Here is a 19,178-nt window from a genome sequence, read left to right on the forward strand (position 1 = left end):
ATGGATTGCTGTGAGATTTGATGGTGAGTATCATGATCTGCTTCAGTAGTCACATTGTATGTTGACATACATGATTCCTTCAGGTGTAATTCAGATTACCATTGTTGACAACATTCATGCATCCCCAAACCATGTTAGTCCCGCTACCATGCTTGAATATTGAGAGGATAAACTTTTTTTTAAAACTTTTTTTGTTTACCACCACACATGCTTGACAGCATCTAACGCAAATGTGTTTATCTTGGTTCCAGTGATCCATATCCTTGGTCTGTTCACCTCTCTTGTGACTAAGGATAGATCGATATATATATATATCGGTATCGGTATCGGGCCGATATTTACATTTTAAGTGTATCGGTATCGGCCGATACGTGTGTGGTTTTGGCCGATACGCAATATTTATTATTTTATGTCATTCAGGGTTTTTTTTTAAGCGCCAAGACACTTTATTTTTTTATTACTTGATTGTTAGACATTACTTGATTGTTAGAGTGGGTGTTAGGCAGGTGCAGTTATGACTTAACCCCAAAAAAATTCTAACAAAAGGTTTCTCAGTGGTTTACAGTACTATCTGATGTACTTAACAACATACTAAAAATCTGCCAAAATCTGACTTCAGGAAAGGCCTCATTTTCAAGATGGCCGCCACAGGGCCCTTAAATTGACTCTGGCCTTAAAATTGCATTGAAATGACCAGGAATAGTGGTGTTTGATGCATGTTTCAACCTTGTAATGTTGTATTTAGACTATGTCCTTGATATGTATATGGTTATTAGTGCAGTTTGCTGTTAAAAAATCAATTTACAACTGTATGGTACTATAATATTAGACAAATTTGGCCTAGCGGTTAGGCTAAATACTGCTAACCTATTCTTTGTGTGCATTTTAGGTGTTTTTTTTTCAATTATGATTATTTTTTACATTAATATACATGTTTTGTATGTGCATGTTTTAAAATATATTTCTTTTATTTTGTCACTGATGATCAATGGTAAAAAGCAAGGAATCCATACGAAGGATTCAAAATTTCACTTTTCACTGCGTCCTGTATGGATAGACAAGACATGACAAACATTAAAAGTGCATGACATTATAACATCTATTTTCACAGGCACAACCAATAATACTTCTTAACTTATCTTAACATATCCTAAGTACACAGCCACAAAATACCAAAACATTACAGTAACCATAAATAAATGAATAAAATTGTACATACGCGCACAGTAGTCAGATCAGGTATTAGCACCAGCAAAAAACAAGATATTGAAAGCGAAAAGTGAAAGCCCATTGGGAAACTCCAACTCCCATTGTCATTGTGACACAGCACTCCACAGCACACAAGTGAACACTGCACACTGCACACAACGAAATTGCATTTATACCTCACCCGTGCAAGGGGGCAGCCCTCAGTGGCGCCCCATGGGGAGCAGTGCGGTGGGACGGTACCATGCTCAGGGTACCTCAGTCATGGAGGAGGATGGGGAGAGCACTGGTTAATTACTCCCCCCACCAACCTGGCGGGTCGGGAGTCGAACCGGCAACCTCTGGGATTCAAGTCTGATGCCCTAACCGCTCACCCATGACTGCCCTATATTGTGAGCACAAGACAGTTTATTATGTATTTGTTTAGAGCAACATGCATACATAGTACAGTTGTATGTGGGAAAAGTCTTTTCTGGTGGGTCTGAGTACAATTGTTCTTTGGAAAGATGCAGATTTTTCTGGCAGCCTGTTGGAGAACTCAGCATCCTTACAGTCTGTTTGAGACTCTGGTGGTGCCAGAAGAGAAGCTTGTGGAGTGGCTTGCATCACTATTGTGATCACTTTGTGGGTGGTGTATCCAAACCCATTCAATATGGTTGTGGCAAAGGGGAGTAGAGTTGCCCAGATGAGAATCGAACCCAGACCTTCTGGGGTAGTAAACTGGGCCCATGACCGCTACACCAAAGAGCCAAGCCTGTTGGTGTGACAGTCAGAACACACTCACAACCCTAGTGATGGTCACTCCATCACAATGGTAACCAAGCTAAATCATACCCTGTGCCACCAATGCAAAAAAGTGGGATCAAGTACAATTTCCTAAATAGGCGTGAATTTCCTTTCAACTCCACTCATTCTCCTTGTCTCCTAAAGGGGCATGCCATAGTATTTCAGCTTAAAACCTCACATCACATGGATTCTGGAAGAAATACATGAACCATCTATACCTTATCAATTGTCTCCAGTGTGTTGTGCATGGACAGGTACACAAATGATCTTGGTTGCACTTAATGGTTTGTCTTAGAAATGTGGTCATGATGGCGAAGCATTTGCCTCGACTGTTCAGGAAGTTGAGACACTTCTTGACATGCCGTGTTGGTCCAGAATAGGTCATCATTGATGGTCATCATTGATGTCCAAACCTAGCCAGGCCATGCCCTCCTGATGACGCAACACCTTCAGCATTGCTTCTAGTCAGGCCAAGAGCAATACACATATCATTTCTGAGCTCCGGAAAAGCATTCATGTTGGGAAGCATGCAACCATTAGCAAACCAAGGGGGTGGGTCGACCATGCCGTTTGGGAAATATTGATTGTTATGCTCTTGGTCAGACCAAGTCTTGAAGAGATTTGATCAATGATAATCAGGCCAAACCCAAATCTCATCTTTGTGCTGCTCAAATGGTCTACCTCTTTCCTGTACTGTGCCTTGTCCCTCTTGATCGTCTGTGAACTTAACAAGATTGGAGTGGTACTGTAGGTTGACGTCCAGTCATTTATTAGTAGGGTGAAAAACAGAAGGCTGAGCATGATTGTGCAAACAGTGACTCAGTCTTGACAAGGTGGTGCTCCTGCTCTGCCTGTATCCCAGGGCAAGCAAGGGGCATGGACCCGGTGGGAGTACTGCATCCATAGGGTAATTTATTGGTTGGACATCTTGCAAGGCCACTCCACTTGCGCCGTTTGGATAGCTACAGCAGCTCATTTTACTTTGTGATCCCTGGCTCCATCCACTCTAAAACCAGCCGGGCCTTCTCTTGCTTGTATCCAAGTCCTACAGACTTAACTGGAAGATGAAGCAGATTCTTGCCAAAGAGTTATACGTGCATTGGTAGCATCATAGCTTGAGTGCCTTTCACTGGAAGTATGACATAACTAGCAATTCAAAGTACTTCATAATGATGGCCACAGGTCACATTCATTTTAGCAGGATGGGGAATTCTCTGGCATCATGTTAAGCCAGCTACTGTGATTTAGCCTGTTACTATGATGCTGCACAATATTTCAAGATCAGGTCAATCTGGTCAAGCTGCTCATCTGTGCCATTTCAGCGCTGCCCAAATTTTTGAAACTCAATGCACTTTGCTTGACAATAACTCAATGCCTGTAGTGAGCAGTCTGTTTTGGTTGTGACAGACACCATTAAGAACATGGCTCACACTTCAGCTTGGCCAGAGTCATGATGGAAGTCATGGATGAATTTCCTGTTTGATGTTGTATTATATTTAAATTAAAAAAATAACTTAACACATTTTGTTCCAAATTCAAATTCTTCAGCACAACTGAAGAGGTCAGAGTTTAATATTATTGGGATCCGTATGATGTGGATAATTCTAAGTTAATCCCCAAAATGTTATTTCAATTTTACTTGGTCAAAACAAATATGAACCATCACCTTTCCTGGTCATTTCAAGGTCTTTATAAGGCTACGGTCATCGGACCTACATACATACAGTATAAATACATAAATAAATATATATAATAAATAAATAAAATGTAAAAACATAAAGATTTTTTTTTTTAAGTAAAGTGAAAATAATCATAATCACAAACAAACAGGATAACAGTACTTAGCCTACATACAGTATGCCAGAGCAGATCTGGCTAATATCACAGTAGGCTGCCATCAATCAAAACAAAATCAAAATGCATTTATAACCATTCACAATATCAGGGAAATATTCTAACAACATTACATGATCCATATTCCTGGTCATTTCAATGTCATTTTATGGCCACAGTCATCTCTTGTCTATCCATACAGGATGCAGTGAAAAGTGAAATTTTGAATCCTTCGTATGGATTCCTTGCTTTTTACCATTGATCATCAGTGACAAAATAAAATAAATAAATATATTTTAAAACATGCAAATGCAAAACATGTAATATTAATGTAAAAAAATAATCATAATTGAAATAAAAAAAACCTAAAATGCACACAAAGAAGAGGTTAGCGGTATTTAGCCTAACCGCTAGGCCAAATTTGTCTAATATTACAGTACCATACAGTTGTAAATTGATTTTTAACTGCAAACTCCACTAATAATCATATATATATCAAGGACATAGTCTAAATACAACATTACAAGGTTGAAACATGCATCAAACACCACTATTCCTGGTCATTTCAATGCAATTTTAAGGCCAGAGTCAATTTAAGGGCCCTGCGGCGGCCATCTTGAAAATGAGGCCTTTCCTGAAGTCAGATTTTGGCAGATTTTTAGTATGTTGTTAAGTACATCTGATAGTACTGTAAACCACTGAGAAACCTTTTGTTAGAATTTTTTTGGGGTTAGGTGTATTTTTCTCATAAATGCACTCGCCTATGTTTAAATGTTACAAGTTCTACCTGAATTTGATAATGTTAAAGGAATGTTAATTTTTAACTTGAGACCTGGAATATTTGTCATGTTTCAACCTTTTTTTTAAACCCATATCGGCCCCAAATAACGGGTATCGGAAATCGGGTATTGGCCAAGGGTGATGAAAAAAAAATCTGTATCGCATCGGCCATTTAAAAATCTGTATCGGTCGACCCCTACTTGAGACGATAAACAAATGTGCTTTAGGTGGTGTCAAACATGTGCTGTGGTAAAAAGGTTTTACAAGAGAAGTTGATCCTCACAATATTCAAGCATGGTAGTGGGACTGACATGGTTTGGGAATACATGAATACTGTCAACATTGGCAGTCTGAATTAGACCTAAAAGAAACATGCATGTAAGTATGTACTATGACTATTGATGCAGATCATGATACTCTCCTTAGGATTGCATTCAAATCTCACACCAATCTATTTAAGCTATTTTAATCCCTTTTCATTTCGAGACGATTCCAGCCAACACGGCCCCTTCTGTACTGGATTTTAATCTGGGGTGTACTCACTTTTGTGGGCAATGTTCAAACATTAATGGCTGTATTTAGAGTGAACAAGAAATTTGATCGGTTATATATGTTGTTAAAAGGTCACTAATCATTGTGTCAAAGTGAAATTTCTTTACTGCTCTCCCATGAAAAGATTAACTCACAAATCTGCAAAAATGTGAGGGGTGTACTCACTTATGTGATATATTCTATGTCTGGTCTGATTAAAATTCTAATTAGATTGGAAGGCTTTGTGTAGTCTGATCTAGTTGTCATATTGTACAGTTTTTCTGGTGTCGTTTTGGGAGGAGTTCCATGACGTAAGGTCAACTGTATGGCCAGTACCTATGCACTAGTGGACTGGACAGAAACACTGTATTCAGATCACAGCATCAGTTTAGATCTATTCCAGTCAAGGATAAAGAATGCCCATGTAAGCATAGCTAACAAGCAATATCAAGATACAGACCTTTCTCTCCAGATTGTCAGACTGTGGTGTAACAGGAAGAGGATATGCTGCTCTGGCCTCAGCTCTCAAATCAAACCCTTCACACCTTGAGGAGCTGGACCTGAGAGGAAACGACCCTGGAGACTCTGGAGTGAAGTTACTCATTGATCTATTACAGGACCCTCAATGTAAACTAAAGAGACTGAGGCAAGAGCTGTTTTGAAATTAAGTTATTAATACCTGGTTATAGTGATTGGAAATGCTGATATTTTTTTTTGTTCTCAGTTCAGCTTCTAATGCTAAATGCTGTGGATATGCATATCAGTGAACAATCCAGATGCATCAAAGTATACCATTCTAAAGCTACTAAAGTACCCACGTGATTATTTTACCTGAATTCAGAGGCATCATATTATGTGTGCTTATAAATAAAAATACAAAATAAAAAACTGCAAAATATTAATTCTTTTAATTTTCTTTGCAGACTGTTGAAAAGTGATGCAGCAGATCAAGGCTGTGAGTATCTGACTTCAGTTCTGGGTAGGCACCCATTACTCCTGACAGAGCTGGACCTGGATGGGAAGGAATCAGGAGATTCAAGAGTGAAGCAGTTCTGCGCTCTACTGGAGGACCCACACTGCAGAATCGAGAAACTTGGGTTAGTGATTTCAAAATGTATGGTACATGAGAAGTTTTGGTTTTGTTATAATATAGGCATATTTACTACATTCATGACATGTAAGCTCGGCTATGCTGGTCTGTCTCCAAACAATGCACTGTTTGTCGCTACACGAGGCACTAACCACGTCTTTTGATATGCTCTCTGCATGAAAGTATATGATGTTAACACAAAATGATTAAAATCTGAACATTTCCATGCGCAACTTCCATACAGGTCTTCATGCTTGTGCGCCAATGAAACTGCCAAACAAGCGACAGATATGCACAAACACACACACTGGAGACAGGAGAGGAAGACGGCTAGTTGACAGACCATGGACCATTTTCTATCTCGCAAAAATGTCTTCAGCAAGCGAACCATACACCCGACTGTCCACACCTTTGTTTATATTGACATTTTCATGCGCAAGCTCGCTCTGCCTCCATCAGACCGATATCAAAACACAAGGTGCAATCAAACTCGCAAAACATTGTGTAAGGTAGGGTACTCTGCATAAGGTATGAATAGATATTAACCGAGCACCCTTAGTCATAGGTTCTTTTCGAGGAGTAAGGATAATACCAGTGTTGCTAGATTTTCTACGACAAATAAGCGACTGACGTCCTGAAAACAAGCCCAAAAGAAGCGACTGACGGGCCTAGTGAAAACAAGCCCAAAATAAGCAACCGAAGGGGTGGGTCGTCAGTCGCGTGCCTAGTCAGGGAAGACCTTGCTCTTTGCAGGGGTCTGCGTGGCAGCTAAAATCCCCTCAAGTGACCACAGAAAGTGGCAGTTAACAATGCTGTAGTAGGGTCACTTGTAAGGATGAGTGAGAAAAAACGAGTTGCCATTGAGAAACACATTCAAATGACCGGCAGAAGAGGAGAAAACAGCAAGCCCAACCCTGAAAAGAGCAAGCCCAAAAAAACCGCAACCCGCGACTTTACAAAATTCAAAGCGACTGCTCAAAAAAAGAAGCCCAATGTCGTTTATAATAAGCGGACTTTGCAACACTGGATAATACAACGATGACCAGTAGGTAAAGTTTGAAAACATTGCCGGCATTTATTCATATGGGAGAAACACTCAATTTAAACCTCTTTTTTCTGTATAGACTCTTTAGATGGTCCTTTATATTGTCCTTAGATAAGGAAGATAGAATAAATAGAAAAAGTAGAATAAATCAGAAAGTAGAAAAGAAAAACCTTCAGATCTCTGAATAAGGAAATAAAATAAAATAATTAAATAAATAATGCTCAAGTCCAAAAGTGTCCATCTACCCGGGTAGTATGTTTTTTTTTATGTGTCCCACGTGCGGGTGTGTGCTTATCTGATGGCTTTGGATGCCGAACGATCACGCAGCTGTAGGCGAGTGGGTCTGTGGGCCAGATCGCTTCTCTCCACTACCAGCCGCGCGTGTGTCCAGGACAGTTCGGCGACAGTTCGTTGAAATCAAGGAGGTCTAGGTTGAAATCAATCTTCAAAAAAAACCAACCTGCATAGCAGGGTAACAATACTGTCAATACTCTTCTTATTCACTCTTGTCCTTTCTGAAACGTATTCTTCAATACTGAGAGTGCAGTAGTTGAAACGTAATAGTCCATTCAGTCCATAAACTGCACAAAATGAAACCCAGTCGCTAGCTTAGTAGCTCAACATTCTAAACAGTATTCACGAGCATAGGCAGTTGGTTCATCAGTTCAGTTCAACTCCAGTTGGTTTTTTTAGCTTACAATAAAAATACATCACAGTTACTCAAAATAAGTGTACACAACGAAATAATACAACAATATGAATATAACACATCTTCACAAGATGTGTCTTAGGCTCAGAACATATTTCGTAACCAAATACCGTGAATCACAACAAAGTCAGCTGATATCACGACTAGCGCGGGAAGACAAGAAAACAAAAACTCACCGGAGCAAGGGAAATTAAATACACAATAACCAGTGCAGTCCGGATCTTCTTTCAACGAATCTGGCTTCTCAAAGGTATCACTACTTAAACAAAATAAAATTCTTAAACTGTTTTATGAAAATAAAGTAAATAATTTAACTTGTAATTTCTTTCTCTCACAACTGTTCTTCAGTACAATCGTTTCTTTTCATTGCTCATTCTTTTCATTCTTACTCTACGTATCTCTCTTCCTAACAGTGTCTCTACCGCCACCTAGTGGACGGGAATTGAAATCGCAGCTACATAGACAAACACATAGGAAATAGGATAATAAATGTAACCGTAATATTTCATTGGGTTACAATTGCTAATTACGAGACTAAATGTACACACTAACTGTATCAGGTTTGCTGTCTGCTTCATCACACACTTTGTCCCTTTACTGACCCCAGTGTCTGTATTTTACAGTCTGGATTGCAGATATATTTTTATTTTCACAATCTTAGTGCTGATGTCGCTGGTATGCATTCATAACATGCAACCATAATTTAAACTCACTCACGCACGCACACATGCACGTGTGCACACACACACACACACACACACACACACACACACACACACACACACACACACACACACACACACACACACACACACACACACACACACACACACACACACACACATACACATACAAACACACACTGAGTATCAAATTAAATCAGTATCAAAACCAGTTTCCCATGTTTGCTGTCTGCGTCATGACACACTCTTTGTCTCTTTACATACCCCAATCTCTGTAGTTTACAGTCTGGATTTCTGAGTAGAGCAGAGATATGCTTCACACCGAGTCCTCTAGATTATTACTACTCAGATAGAGATCTCTCAGGTGTGATGAGGGATTTGAGATCAGAGCTGAAGTAAGGGCAGCACAGCTCTCTTCTGTTATACTGCAGTCTCTAAGCCTAGAGAGAGAGAGAGAGAGAGAGAGAGAGAGAGAGAGAGAGAGAGAGAGAGAGAGAGAGAGAGAGAGAAGAGAGAGAAGAGAGAGAGAGAGAGAGAGAGAGAGAGAGAGAGAGAGAGAGAGAGGGAGAGAGAGAGATTTCAGTTACATTTCCATACTCAGCTCTATTTGCTGATATGCAACGCATAACATGCAACCATAATTTAAACTCACTTACACAGGGATGCATACGCTCTCACAAACACACACACACACACACACACACACACACACACACACACACACACACACACACACACACACACACACACACACACACACACACACAGNATGGGAATAACTGTATCAGTATCAGAAGTGATGTTTCCCATGTTTGCTATCTAATTCATCATACACTTTGTCTCATCTTACCGCAGTGTCTGTAGTTTACAGTCTGGATTCCTGAGTAGAGTAGAGATCTGCTGCACACCAGAGTCTCCCAGTTCATTATAACCCAGCTCCAGCGCTGTCAGGTGTGATGAGGGGTTTAATATCAAAGCTGAAGTCAGGGCAGCACAATCGTCTTCTGTTATACTGCAGGAGTCAAACCTGTTGAGAGGGAGAGAGAGAGGGAGAGAGGGAGAGAGAGAGAGAGAGAGAGAGAGAGAGAGAGAGAGAGAGAGAGAGAGAGAGAGAGGGAGAGGGAGAGAGAGAGAGAAGCATGCAACCATAATTTAAACACACTCATGCACGGACGCACACATGTGCGCACACAAACACACACACAGACACATACAGTAGGGCTGCACAATTTATCGAAAATAATCGATAATCTTGATATAATTGTGAAACAATCGTTATTTCAAGCTGCATTTAATCGTGGCAATAGTGACCTGCCTTCAAGCATCCTTAAAGCCAGAGCATACTGACAGGCCGGTGTTTCTAAACAGAAATCTGTTCATCTAAGTTTAATGCTATTGCTTTTTACATAATTATTACAATTCATTTTATTTTGCCCATCCCATATAGAATTCATTCTTGGTTATATTTCATTTTGTTATTATTATTATTTTTTTTAATCAGAAAAAATCAATAATCGTGATTAAAGGGGTATGTCACTACTTTGGGGCTTAGTACTGTTAAAATCCCTGCCCTAGGTTTAGTAAGGAGGAAATTGGTCCTATTTTTCATGTCAGTGGCTGTCTTATTTTAGACTCCCTCTGGGAGGCGAAATGTAGCTAAGCTAGCGAGAGTCAATCTAAACGTGTAGCACCACCCCCTACCAGGGCTTGAAAACTAAATTATTTTTCAATCGTTCCGTTCCGAACGATTCAGGTAGGCCTTTATTTAACGTTTTCGTTCCTGAATTCGTTCCCCCACCAAAATTTCGTTCCTGAACCGGTTCGGAACGCAAAATATTGTTCGTTCTTATTGTTCCCGGAAGTGTTTTGCGGGCCTATCAAGTCTATTTTTATGGACTGTACCTTATACCTAGAATAGGCGTACCCATTAGTATTTGCCCTTGATTTACACAGTAGCTACTCTATCCCCAAAAATAATAGGCTAAATCACAAAAAACATTCAAATAGGCTACATATAGCATCCCACATACAGCCTACAGACTTACTGTAGCCTATGAATAATTTCTTATCAAAAACATTTCTGGATACGTGCTAAACTCCTTACCTGGCTGTAAGTTTTATCCATATGGAGATCTTGCACTATAATTCCTAACCTTCCTTACCTGGCTGTAAGTTTTATCCATATGGAGATCTTGCGCTATAATTCCTAACCCTGCATGGTGTAGATATGGTGTAGCTGGTCTGTTGCTGACAAATATCTCCAATTTCCTGTTTAACTCTACAGCGCAAACACTTCAATGTATGCTTCAGGGTATGCTTTTGTGAAATTTCATAAAATATAGAGAACAAAATAAACCGTTATTAACCGGTTTTGTGGATTTCAGAATAACGTTTCTGTTCCAGAACAGTTGAAGACCATTTCGTCGTCCTCCTTTCGTTTCTGCTCCTCATAAAATTCTGTTCGTTCCTGTTTTCGGTTTTCGTTCCTAGAACCGGTTCGAAGCCCTGCCCCCTACACATGATTTGAGAAACATTTTTTTTCTACTCCTAATTGACTCACGATACACGCTTGTTTGTACTGAGTAAAAAAAGGGTCTCCTAATTGCTGTCTTGGCAGTTGGGATTGTTGGGACTATTTTTTGCTGACCACGAGACGTGCTGAGTTTTACATGTCAAATTACTGCTGCTCCACAACAGCTGACGAGCTGGGATGACAAGGGTACTTAGCCCCCAAATAGTGGCATACCCCTTTAATAATTGTGATTATGATTTTGATCCAAATAATCAAGATTATGATTTTTTTCCATAATCGTGCAGCCCTAACATACACTCACAGACACACACATGCACACGCGCGCGCACACAAACACACACACACACACACACACACACACACACACACACACACACACACACACACACACACACACACACACACACACACACACACACACACACACACACACAAACACACACACAGAATGAGAACTCTATCAATATCAGAAGTGATGTTTCCCATGTTTGCTATCTGCTTCATCATACACTTTGTCTCTTCTTACTGCAGTGTGTGTAGTTTACAGTCTGTGTTTCTGAGTAGAGCAGAGATCTGCTTAACTCCACAGTCTCCCAATTCATTACGACCTAGATCCAGACGTATCAGGTGTGATAAGGGGTTTGATGTCAAAGCTGAAGCCAAGGCAGCACAGTCCTCTTCTGTTATACTGTAGTCACTAAGCCTGTGGATTCTACAGAGTCTATACTTTCAATTGGTACCAGCCACTTCATGATAGGTCAAAGTATGCAGTCAGACACAGTAACCATTTACTGTAAGTAGACGTTGTGCAAAATAAAATGAAAAACTCAAAAACAGTACCGCAGCTTAAGAGGTTAATTCATCCACAAAATGTTTTTTCAGGAATACCCAACCCACCAGATATCATTTGCATATCAAATGAAGGAAAAATAGTAAGACTCTTTGAAGTAGCCTTCGCCTTTGACCTGTTCACGGAGGAATCTTACTGCATTAAAAAATGACTTACATCATCTGTTATCTACCATTGAAAGCTATGGCTCTAAATGTGTCCTCATTGTGTTTGGCAGTCTAGACCATGTGCATAGGATGGTGGTCAGTGGACGTAACATCAGTGGACTAAGTAAAAGAAGGGCAAGACCACTTGCTAAATATTGCTCAATATCAGCTGTTATAGGGAGCATGTTCATCTGGAAGAGAAGATGTTTCCTGTATCCCTGAAGCTGTAGTCCCATAACAAGATGCTTTTGTTTGTCAAAATAGTTGTCAGTTTATTAATCAGATTTGGTTCCTATTTTGTGTGTGTGTGTGTGTGTGTGTGTGTGTGTGTGTGTGTGTGTGTGTGTGTGTGTGTGTGTGTGTGTGTGTGTGTGTGTGTGTGTGTGTGTGTGTGTGTGTGTGTGTGTGTGTGTGTGTGTGTGATGACTGAGTAGACAGCCACTAGTGCAAGGGTTCCCAAACATTACCATGTCATTGCCCCTGTCGTGCCGAAAAGCGAGTCCCTGCCAGAACACGAGTGTCCTCATTGAAACCAATGACATTTTTGGAGAGAAAATTACACTCATTTTTGCAGAATTAACTACATAATTAACTACATAATTAACTTACATACATAATTAAAATTACATAATTGAATGAAACCGTAACATTTGTTATGACAATTCTTCGATTATTTTATGGAAATAATACTGAAATTGTAACCAGCTCTTTGTGGTACTTCCAGAAGGAATGCAGATGCTTTATTGATAGGCTTTCCATCTTAAATTGTGTCGGATTTGTCTGCAAAAATGGGTAAAAAATATCTGAAAATTGGTCATTGGTTTCCATTGGTTTCAATGAGGGCACTCGTGTTCTGGCAGGGACTCGCTTTTCGGCACGACACCCCCAATATACCGGTAGATTCCAGCCAAGGCCCCCCTTACATACGCCATCCCACACAATTGTTTTCTGTGCACTCGGTTTCACAACTCAATGAAGTTGAGTAAACCCATTCAAGTACTACAGAAAGCATAAAATACTGCATATGAAGAGTTCAGATGCAAAACCCCCTAAGTGCCTTTTCAGAAAATAATCTTAATTCATTTTTATTTAATACAAAGCTATCGAAATTGCATATCTTTTAATTTTATTTATGTAATATAACTATTTATATGTATTATCAAGTACATGAATGTAAACTAAACCAACAACGGGGTTCCCTAAAAATATAGAAGTTCAGGTCTTCAGAAATGGAGTTAGGGGGTTTTGCATCTGAACTCTTCATATANACATATTTACCTTGTAAATAATACAATTATCCCACTGGGATTGTTTAGCTCAAATTTATTTTGTCATACTCAAGTTATTCAGTTTATTACACTATTCAGTTTAATTTGCTATATTTTTCCTGCCAACCTGCCGCGGCCGCTCTGGCATCCCCTGGTGGCCCCAAGTGATCCCTAGCCCATACTTTCAAAACCACAGCATTAGTGAAATAGAGGAGTGTGTGTGTGTGTGTGTGTGTGTGTGTGTGTGTGTGTGTGGGTGTGTGTGTGTGTGTGTGTGTGTGTGTGTGTGTGTGTGTGTGTCTGTGTGTGTGTGTGTGTGTGTGTGTGTGTGTGTGTGTGTGTGTGTGTCTGTGTGTGTGTCTGTGTGTGACTGAGTGGACAGCCAGAAGTGAAATAGAGGACCACTCTGTGTGTGAGAGTGTATGCGTTGTTGTATGCGATGTTTACTTTAGTTTAGTCTAGTTTAGTTTAGTGTGTGTGAGTGAGTGTGAGTGTGTGTGTGTGCGTGTGTGTATGTGTTTGTGTGTGTGCTGTGTGTGTACTCCTTATTAATAATAGCAACTGCACTTTGCTCTGTATATTTCCTGTGCACTTTGTATTTGCTTGTGATGTTGGCTTGATTATGTCCTCTTCTGAAAGTCGCTTTGGTTATAAAGCGTCTGCCAAATGCAATGTAATGTAATGTAATGTATTCATGCATGCATGTGTGTATGTCTGTCTGGATTACTCAGTTTCCTGCTCTCGCTCTCTCGCTCTCTCGCTCTCTCGCTCTCTCTCTCTCTCTCTCTCTCTCTCGTTTTCTCCCCAGGCTTAGTGACTACAGTATAACAGAAGAGGACTGTGCTGCCTTGGCTTCAGCTTTGACATCAAACCCCTTATCACACCTGATACGTCTGGATCTAGGTCGTAATGAACTAGGAAACTCTGGTGTGAAGCGGATCACAGCTCTACTCATGAATCCAGACTCTAAACTGCAGACACTGTGGTAAGAAGAGACAAAATGTATAATGAAGCAGACAGCAAACATGGGAATCAGTCAGGTTCTGATATTGATACAGTTATTCTCATTCTGTGTGTGTGTGTGTGTGTGTGTGTGTGTGTGGTGTGTGTGTGTGTGTGTGTGTGTGTGTGTGTGTGTGTGTGTGTGTGTGTGTGTGTGTGTGTGTGTGTGTGTGTGTGTGTGTGTGCGTGTGCATTTGTGTGTCTGTGAGTGTATGTTAGGGCTGCACGATTATGGGAAAAAAATCATAATCAAGATTATTTGGATCAAAATCATAATCACGATTATTAAAGGGGTATGCCACTATTTGGGGGCTAAGTACCCTTGTCAGCCTAGCTCGTCAGCTGTTGTGGAGCAGCAGTAATTTGACATGTAAAACTCAGCACGTCTCGTGGTCAGCAAAAAATAGTCCCAACAATCCCAACTGCCAAGACAGCAATTAGGAGACCCTTTTTTTGCTATGTGTACTCAGTACAAACAAGCGTGTATCGCTAAAAATGTTTCTCAAATCATGTGTAGGGGGCAGGGCTTCAAACCGGTTCAAGGAACGAAAACCGAAAACGGGAACGAACGGAATTTTACGCAATTTTATGAGGAGCAGAAACAGAAACGAAAACGAAATGGTCTTCAACTGTTCCGGAACAGAAACGTTATTCTGAAATGCACAAAACTGGTTATTTTTAAACAGTTTATTTTGTTCTCTATATATTTTATAAAATTTCACAAAAGCATACCCTGAAGCATACATTGAAGTGTTTGCGCTGGAGTTAAACAGGAAATTTGAGATATTTGTCAGCAACAGACCAGCTACACCATATCTACACCATGCAGGGTTAGGAATTATAGCGCAAGATCTCCATATGGATAAAACTTACAGCCAGGTAAGGAGTTTAGCACGTATCCAGAAATGTTTTTGATAAGAAATTATTCATAGGCTACAGTAAGTCTGTAGGCTATATGTGGGAGGGATAGCCCATCTGAATGTTTTTTTGTGATTAAGCCTATTATTTTTGGGCATAGAGTAGCTACGGTGTAAATCAAGGGCAAATACTATATACTATACTATAGGGTACACCTATTCTAGATATAAGGTATAGTCCATAAAAAAACTTGATAGGCCTGCCAAACACTGTAACGACAACGATAAGAACGAACGATATTTTGCGTTCCGAACCGGTTCAGGAACGAAATTTTGGTGGCGGAACGAATTCAGGAACGAAAACGTTAAATAAAGGCCTACCTGAACCGTTCGGAACGGAACGATTGAAAAATAATTTCGTTTTCAAGCCTTGGTAGGGGGTGGTGCTACAAGTTTAGATTGACTCTCGCTAGCTTAGCAACATTTCGCCTCTCAGAGGGAGTCTAAAACAAGACAGCCACTGATGTGAAAAATAGGACCAATTTCCTCCTTACTAAACCTAGGGCAGGGATTTTAACAGTACTAAGCCCCAAAGTAGTGACATACCCCTTTAATCACGATTATTGATTTTTGCAGATTTTTAAAATAAATCATAACAAAATGAAATATAACCAAGAATGAATTCTATGAGGGATGAGTAAAATAAAATGAATTGTAATAATTATGCAAAAGGCATGATACTTAGATGGACAGATTTCTGTCCAGAAACACCAGCCTGTCGGTATGTTCTGGCCCAGTAACGTGCGGTCAACTTTATGGCTGGTGAGGCACTGACTTTTCCAATATCAGATTTTCAAATATATAATACTACAGCTACAGTATAAGTACATTTTTGTAAATTTACCAAATACGCCTACTGATAAGTTTCATATGTCATAGCTTTCTTAACATAAGGTAGGCCTACAAAATAAAACATGCTGCATTTCGTAGAGAAAATGTTATTAGATCTCTCACTCTCTCTCTCTCACACACACACACACACACACACACACACACACACACACACACACACACACACACACACACACACACACACACACACACACACACACACACACACACACACACACACACACACACACACACAAGATTCAAACAGTGGTCTCACATAATCCACACAGCAGCAATGTGGACAAACAGAAGCATCACGGCAGAGAGAGCTGGAGAGCAGAGGAGAGGAGAGTAGTGAAGTGGAGAGGAGAGGAGAGGAGAGGAGAGGAGAGGAGTGGAGAGGAGAGAAGAGGAGAGGAGAGGAGAGGAGAGGAGAGGAGAGGGGAGAGGAGAGGAGAGGAGAGGAGAGGAGATGGGAAAAGAGAGGAGAGGAGAGGAGAGGAAAGGAAAGGAAAGGGAAGGGAAGGAAAGGAGAGGAGAGGAGAGGAGAAAAGAGAGGAGAGGAGAGGAGAGGAGAAGAGAGGAGAGGAGAGGAGAGGAGGAGGGGAGAGTAGTGAAGAGTGTAGCTCCTTCACAGCCCACTGCTCTCACACACACAGGATTCAAACAGTGGTCTCACATAAACCACATCAGGGCGGATGCTCAATGAAAGACACACACACACACACAGGATTCAAAACATGGTGTCATATAGACCGCTGAGCACCACGGCGAACAAACTGGTGTGGTAGCTTTTGTGATAAGCACCGGATTCTCGTGCAAATGTAGGCCTACATCTACTTGTACGAGGCTACGGCAAACGATGTGGGACAAAGGTGTGGCAGGAAGCGAATGTCAACATTTAAACAGAGATTACTACACAAGCTTCGATATGGTCACCAAATATTTTGGGACTGTCATTTATGTTATGCCTACACTTTGGAATTAGATCAGAGTCTTGTAGTTAGGCTACACGGGTATATTTGATTTACCTCAACGCCCTGTACTCAACTTTACAAACAGTTACAGGGCACATGAGAATCCTGTTCAGATCACAAAAGCTACCACCACACCAGACAGAATCACGGCGGATTCTTTATCTCCCCACGGGTCTCACAAACACAGGCTTCACACACATAGGAAACACTGATCTTACCTTTAACTCGTACATCAAGTTCAGGCGCCGCTCTTTTCCTTCACTTTTGGCGTTGCGCATGCTAACGTTACTTTAGCCGGCGCTGTTCATCCAAAGCCACATCTATTCGAGACGCCCCAAACGTCCAAAGCAATTTGGCATTGAATATGAATATGAGTAGCCGCGAGGATTTGTTTCGTGAGGCTCCTTAGTCCTTAGTAAATTGTTAAGTCGTGAAATCCCATGCGAATGTTCTTCCACACATTCTCGCCGGTTGCAAACAAGACACCGGGGAAACAAAAAAAATAGTTTCTGTTGTACCGCTCACTTTGAAATGATCGGGTAGTTGACCGGTCACCTGCAGCAAACCCTTCAGCTCTGTCGGTCCTCCATTCTTTATCACATATTTTCCCCTTGGAAATCCAACTTTGAGAATGGTCTTAGTTTCGTTATGAAATCCACTTGTAGCAGTCAAAGTGAACAAGCTAGCCAACAACACCGACTGACTGTATTGTGAATTTCAGATTCGCTATGACGTAACTGGCCAGCAAGACTCAACGCCAGAAGGAGTCTGCGGCCAGGCTACTGCTGGCCTCACCACTGTATATTTCAGTGGGCGTTCAGGGCAGTGTTCACGCTAGAATTCTCACTGGCCGGACAAGTGGCCGGCTGTATTGCAGAATACCGGACATTTGAAATATCTAACGGACCTTCCCTCAAATAGCCAAACACACACTCCCTAATGGGTCAAAGTGTAGTAAATTGTTTTTTTCTGCTAACAAAACTTAAATTTCACTAACATTTGGCCAGTTGGCTGGTGTTAATTTAGAGCCCTGCTTATGCGCACGGGCCGGGGAGTAAACGCGCGCTTTCTTTCACACACTCGAGAGCTCGAACTGAAAGAGAGAAAAAAACAGCCAGCCAACGTGCTGTGCGCAGATCCCTAAATTATCAACTCAAACAGTGTGTTTTTTCAGCAAACCCGAAGAGAGTTTCCCTTTGTTCTGTTCACTGATATAATGGTAAAAATAGCCTACAACAGAATCGTTCCTCGACAGCACAGCAGCCAGGGTGAGTCAAGTGATTATAAGCATAACGTGATTGGGGACAACGATGGTGGGGACGAGAGCGCAAGCAATATTGCGTGCTGTTCATGACAAGTTCATTTACATAGGCTATTCACAAATATTTTCAGCTTTGTTCAGTTTCATATTAGGCCTACTGGTGTCTTGTAACTTTAAGTAGGCCTATTTAAAATGAGCTAATATTATTTACTGAGTAATTGCTGTCATTTTTGTCGGACATTTTTGTCCGGCCACATTTTATTTTGCCGGCCATTCATGCATGCAAACGGCCAATGTCCGGCCACAGCCGGCTAACGTGAACCCTGATTGAGAGTAAAGAAATGATAATCACACGTAGAAAATAGTAAACAAAATGATCAGGAAAATGAGGGCACTCCATACATACTTCTATTAAATGTATAAAAACGTTTAATACAATATTACCAGGTTGCATTCACAGAACGAGCAAAATGGCGCATGCGCTCAAGCCTGTTAACGAGGGATTGCGCAATCCGGGGGTGAGGCAAATTCAGAGTTGCCCCAAATTCAGCGTATTCGGAGGAATTTGACATGAAATGGGCAAATATTACGATTTTGGCCACAAAAATGACTAAAAACGAGTGAAACAGTTTAAACACGGCGTAGCCCCTTAATGCGCGCCGTACCTCCTGTGGCATGCTGTAATAGACATTGAAAGTTAACTACTATAGTACTACACTACTATGGCAAT

The 19,178-nt window shown here is 40.8% G+C and overlaps 1 protein-coding gene across 1 annotated transcript in view; it reads left to right on the top strand.

The window, feature by feature from the left end:
* LOC134444598 (NACHT, LRR and PYD domains-containing protein 3-like) overlaps window positions 1-19,178 on the top strand; it is a 71,101-nt gene that overhangs the window by 48,191 nt on the left and 3,732 nt on the right. The window contains exon 10 of the mRNA XM_063193857.1: window positions 5,609-5,782. Within this exon, the coding sequence (XP_063049927.1) occupies window positions 5,609-5,782 (174 nt within the window). The remainder of the gene's footprint in view (window positions 1-5,608; window positions 5,783-19,178) is intronic.

This window comes from Engraulis encrasicolus, unplaced genomic scaffold (genome assembly GCF_034702125.1).
Source record: "Engraulis encrasicolus isolate BLACKSEA-1 unplaced genomic scaffold, IST_EnEncr_1.0 scaffold_61_np1212, whole genome shotgun sequence".
Classification (NCBI taxonomy): domain Eukaryota; kingdom Metazoa; phylum Chordata; class Actinopteri; order Clupeiformes; family Engraulidae; genus Engraulis; species Engraulis encrasicolus.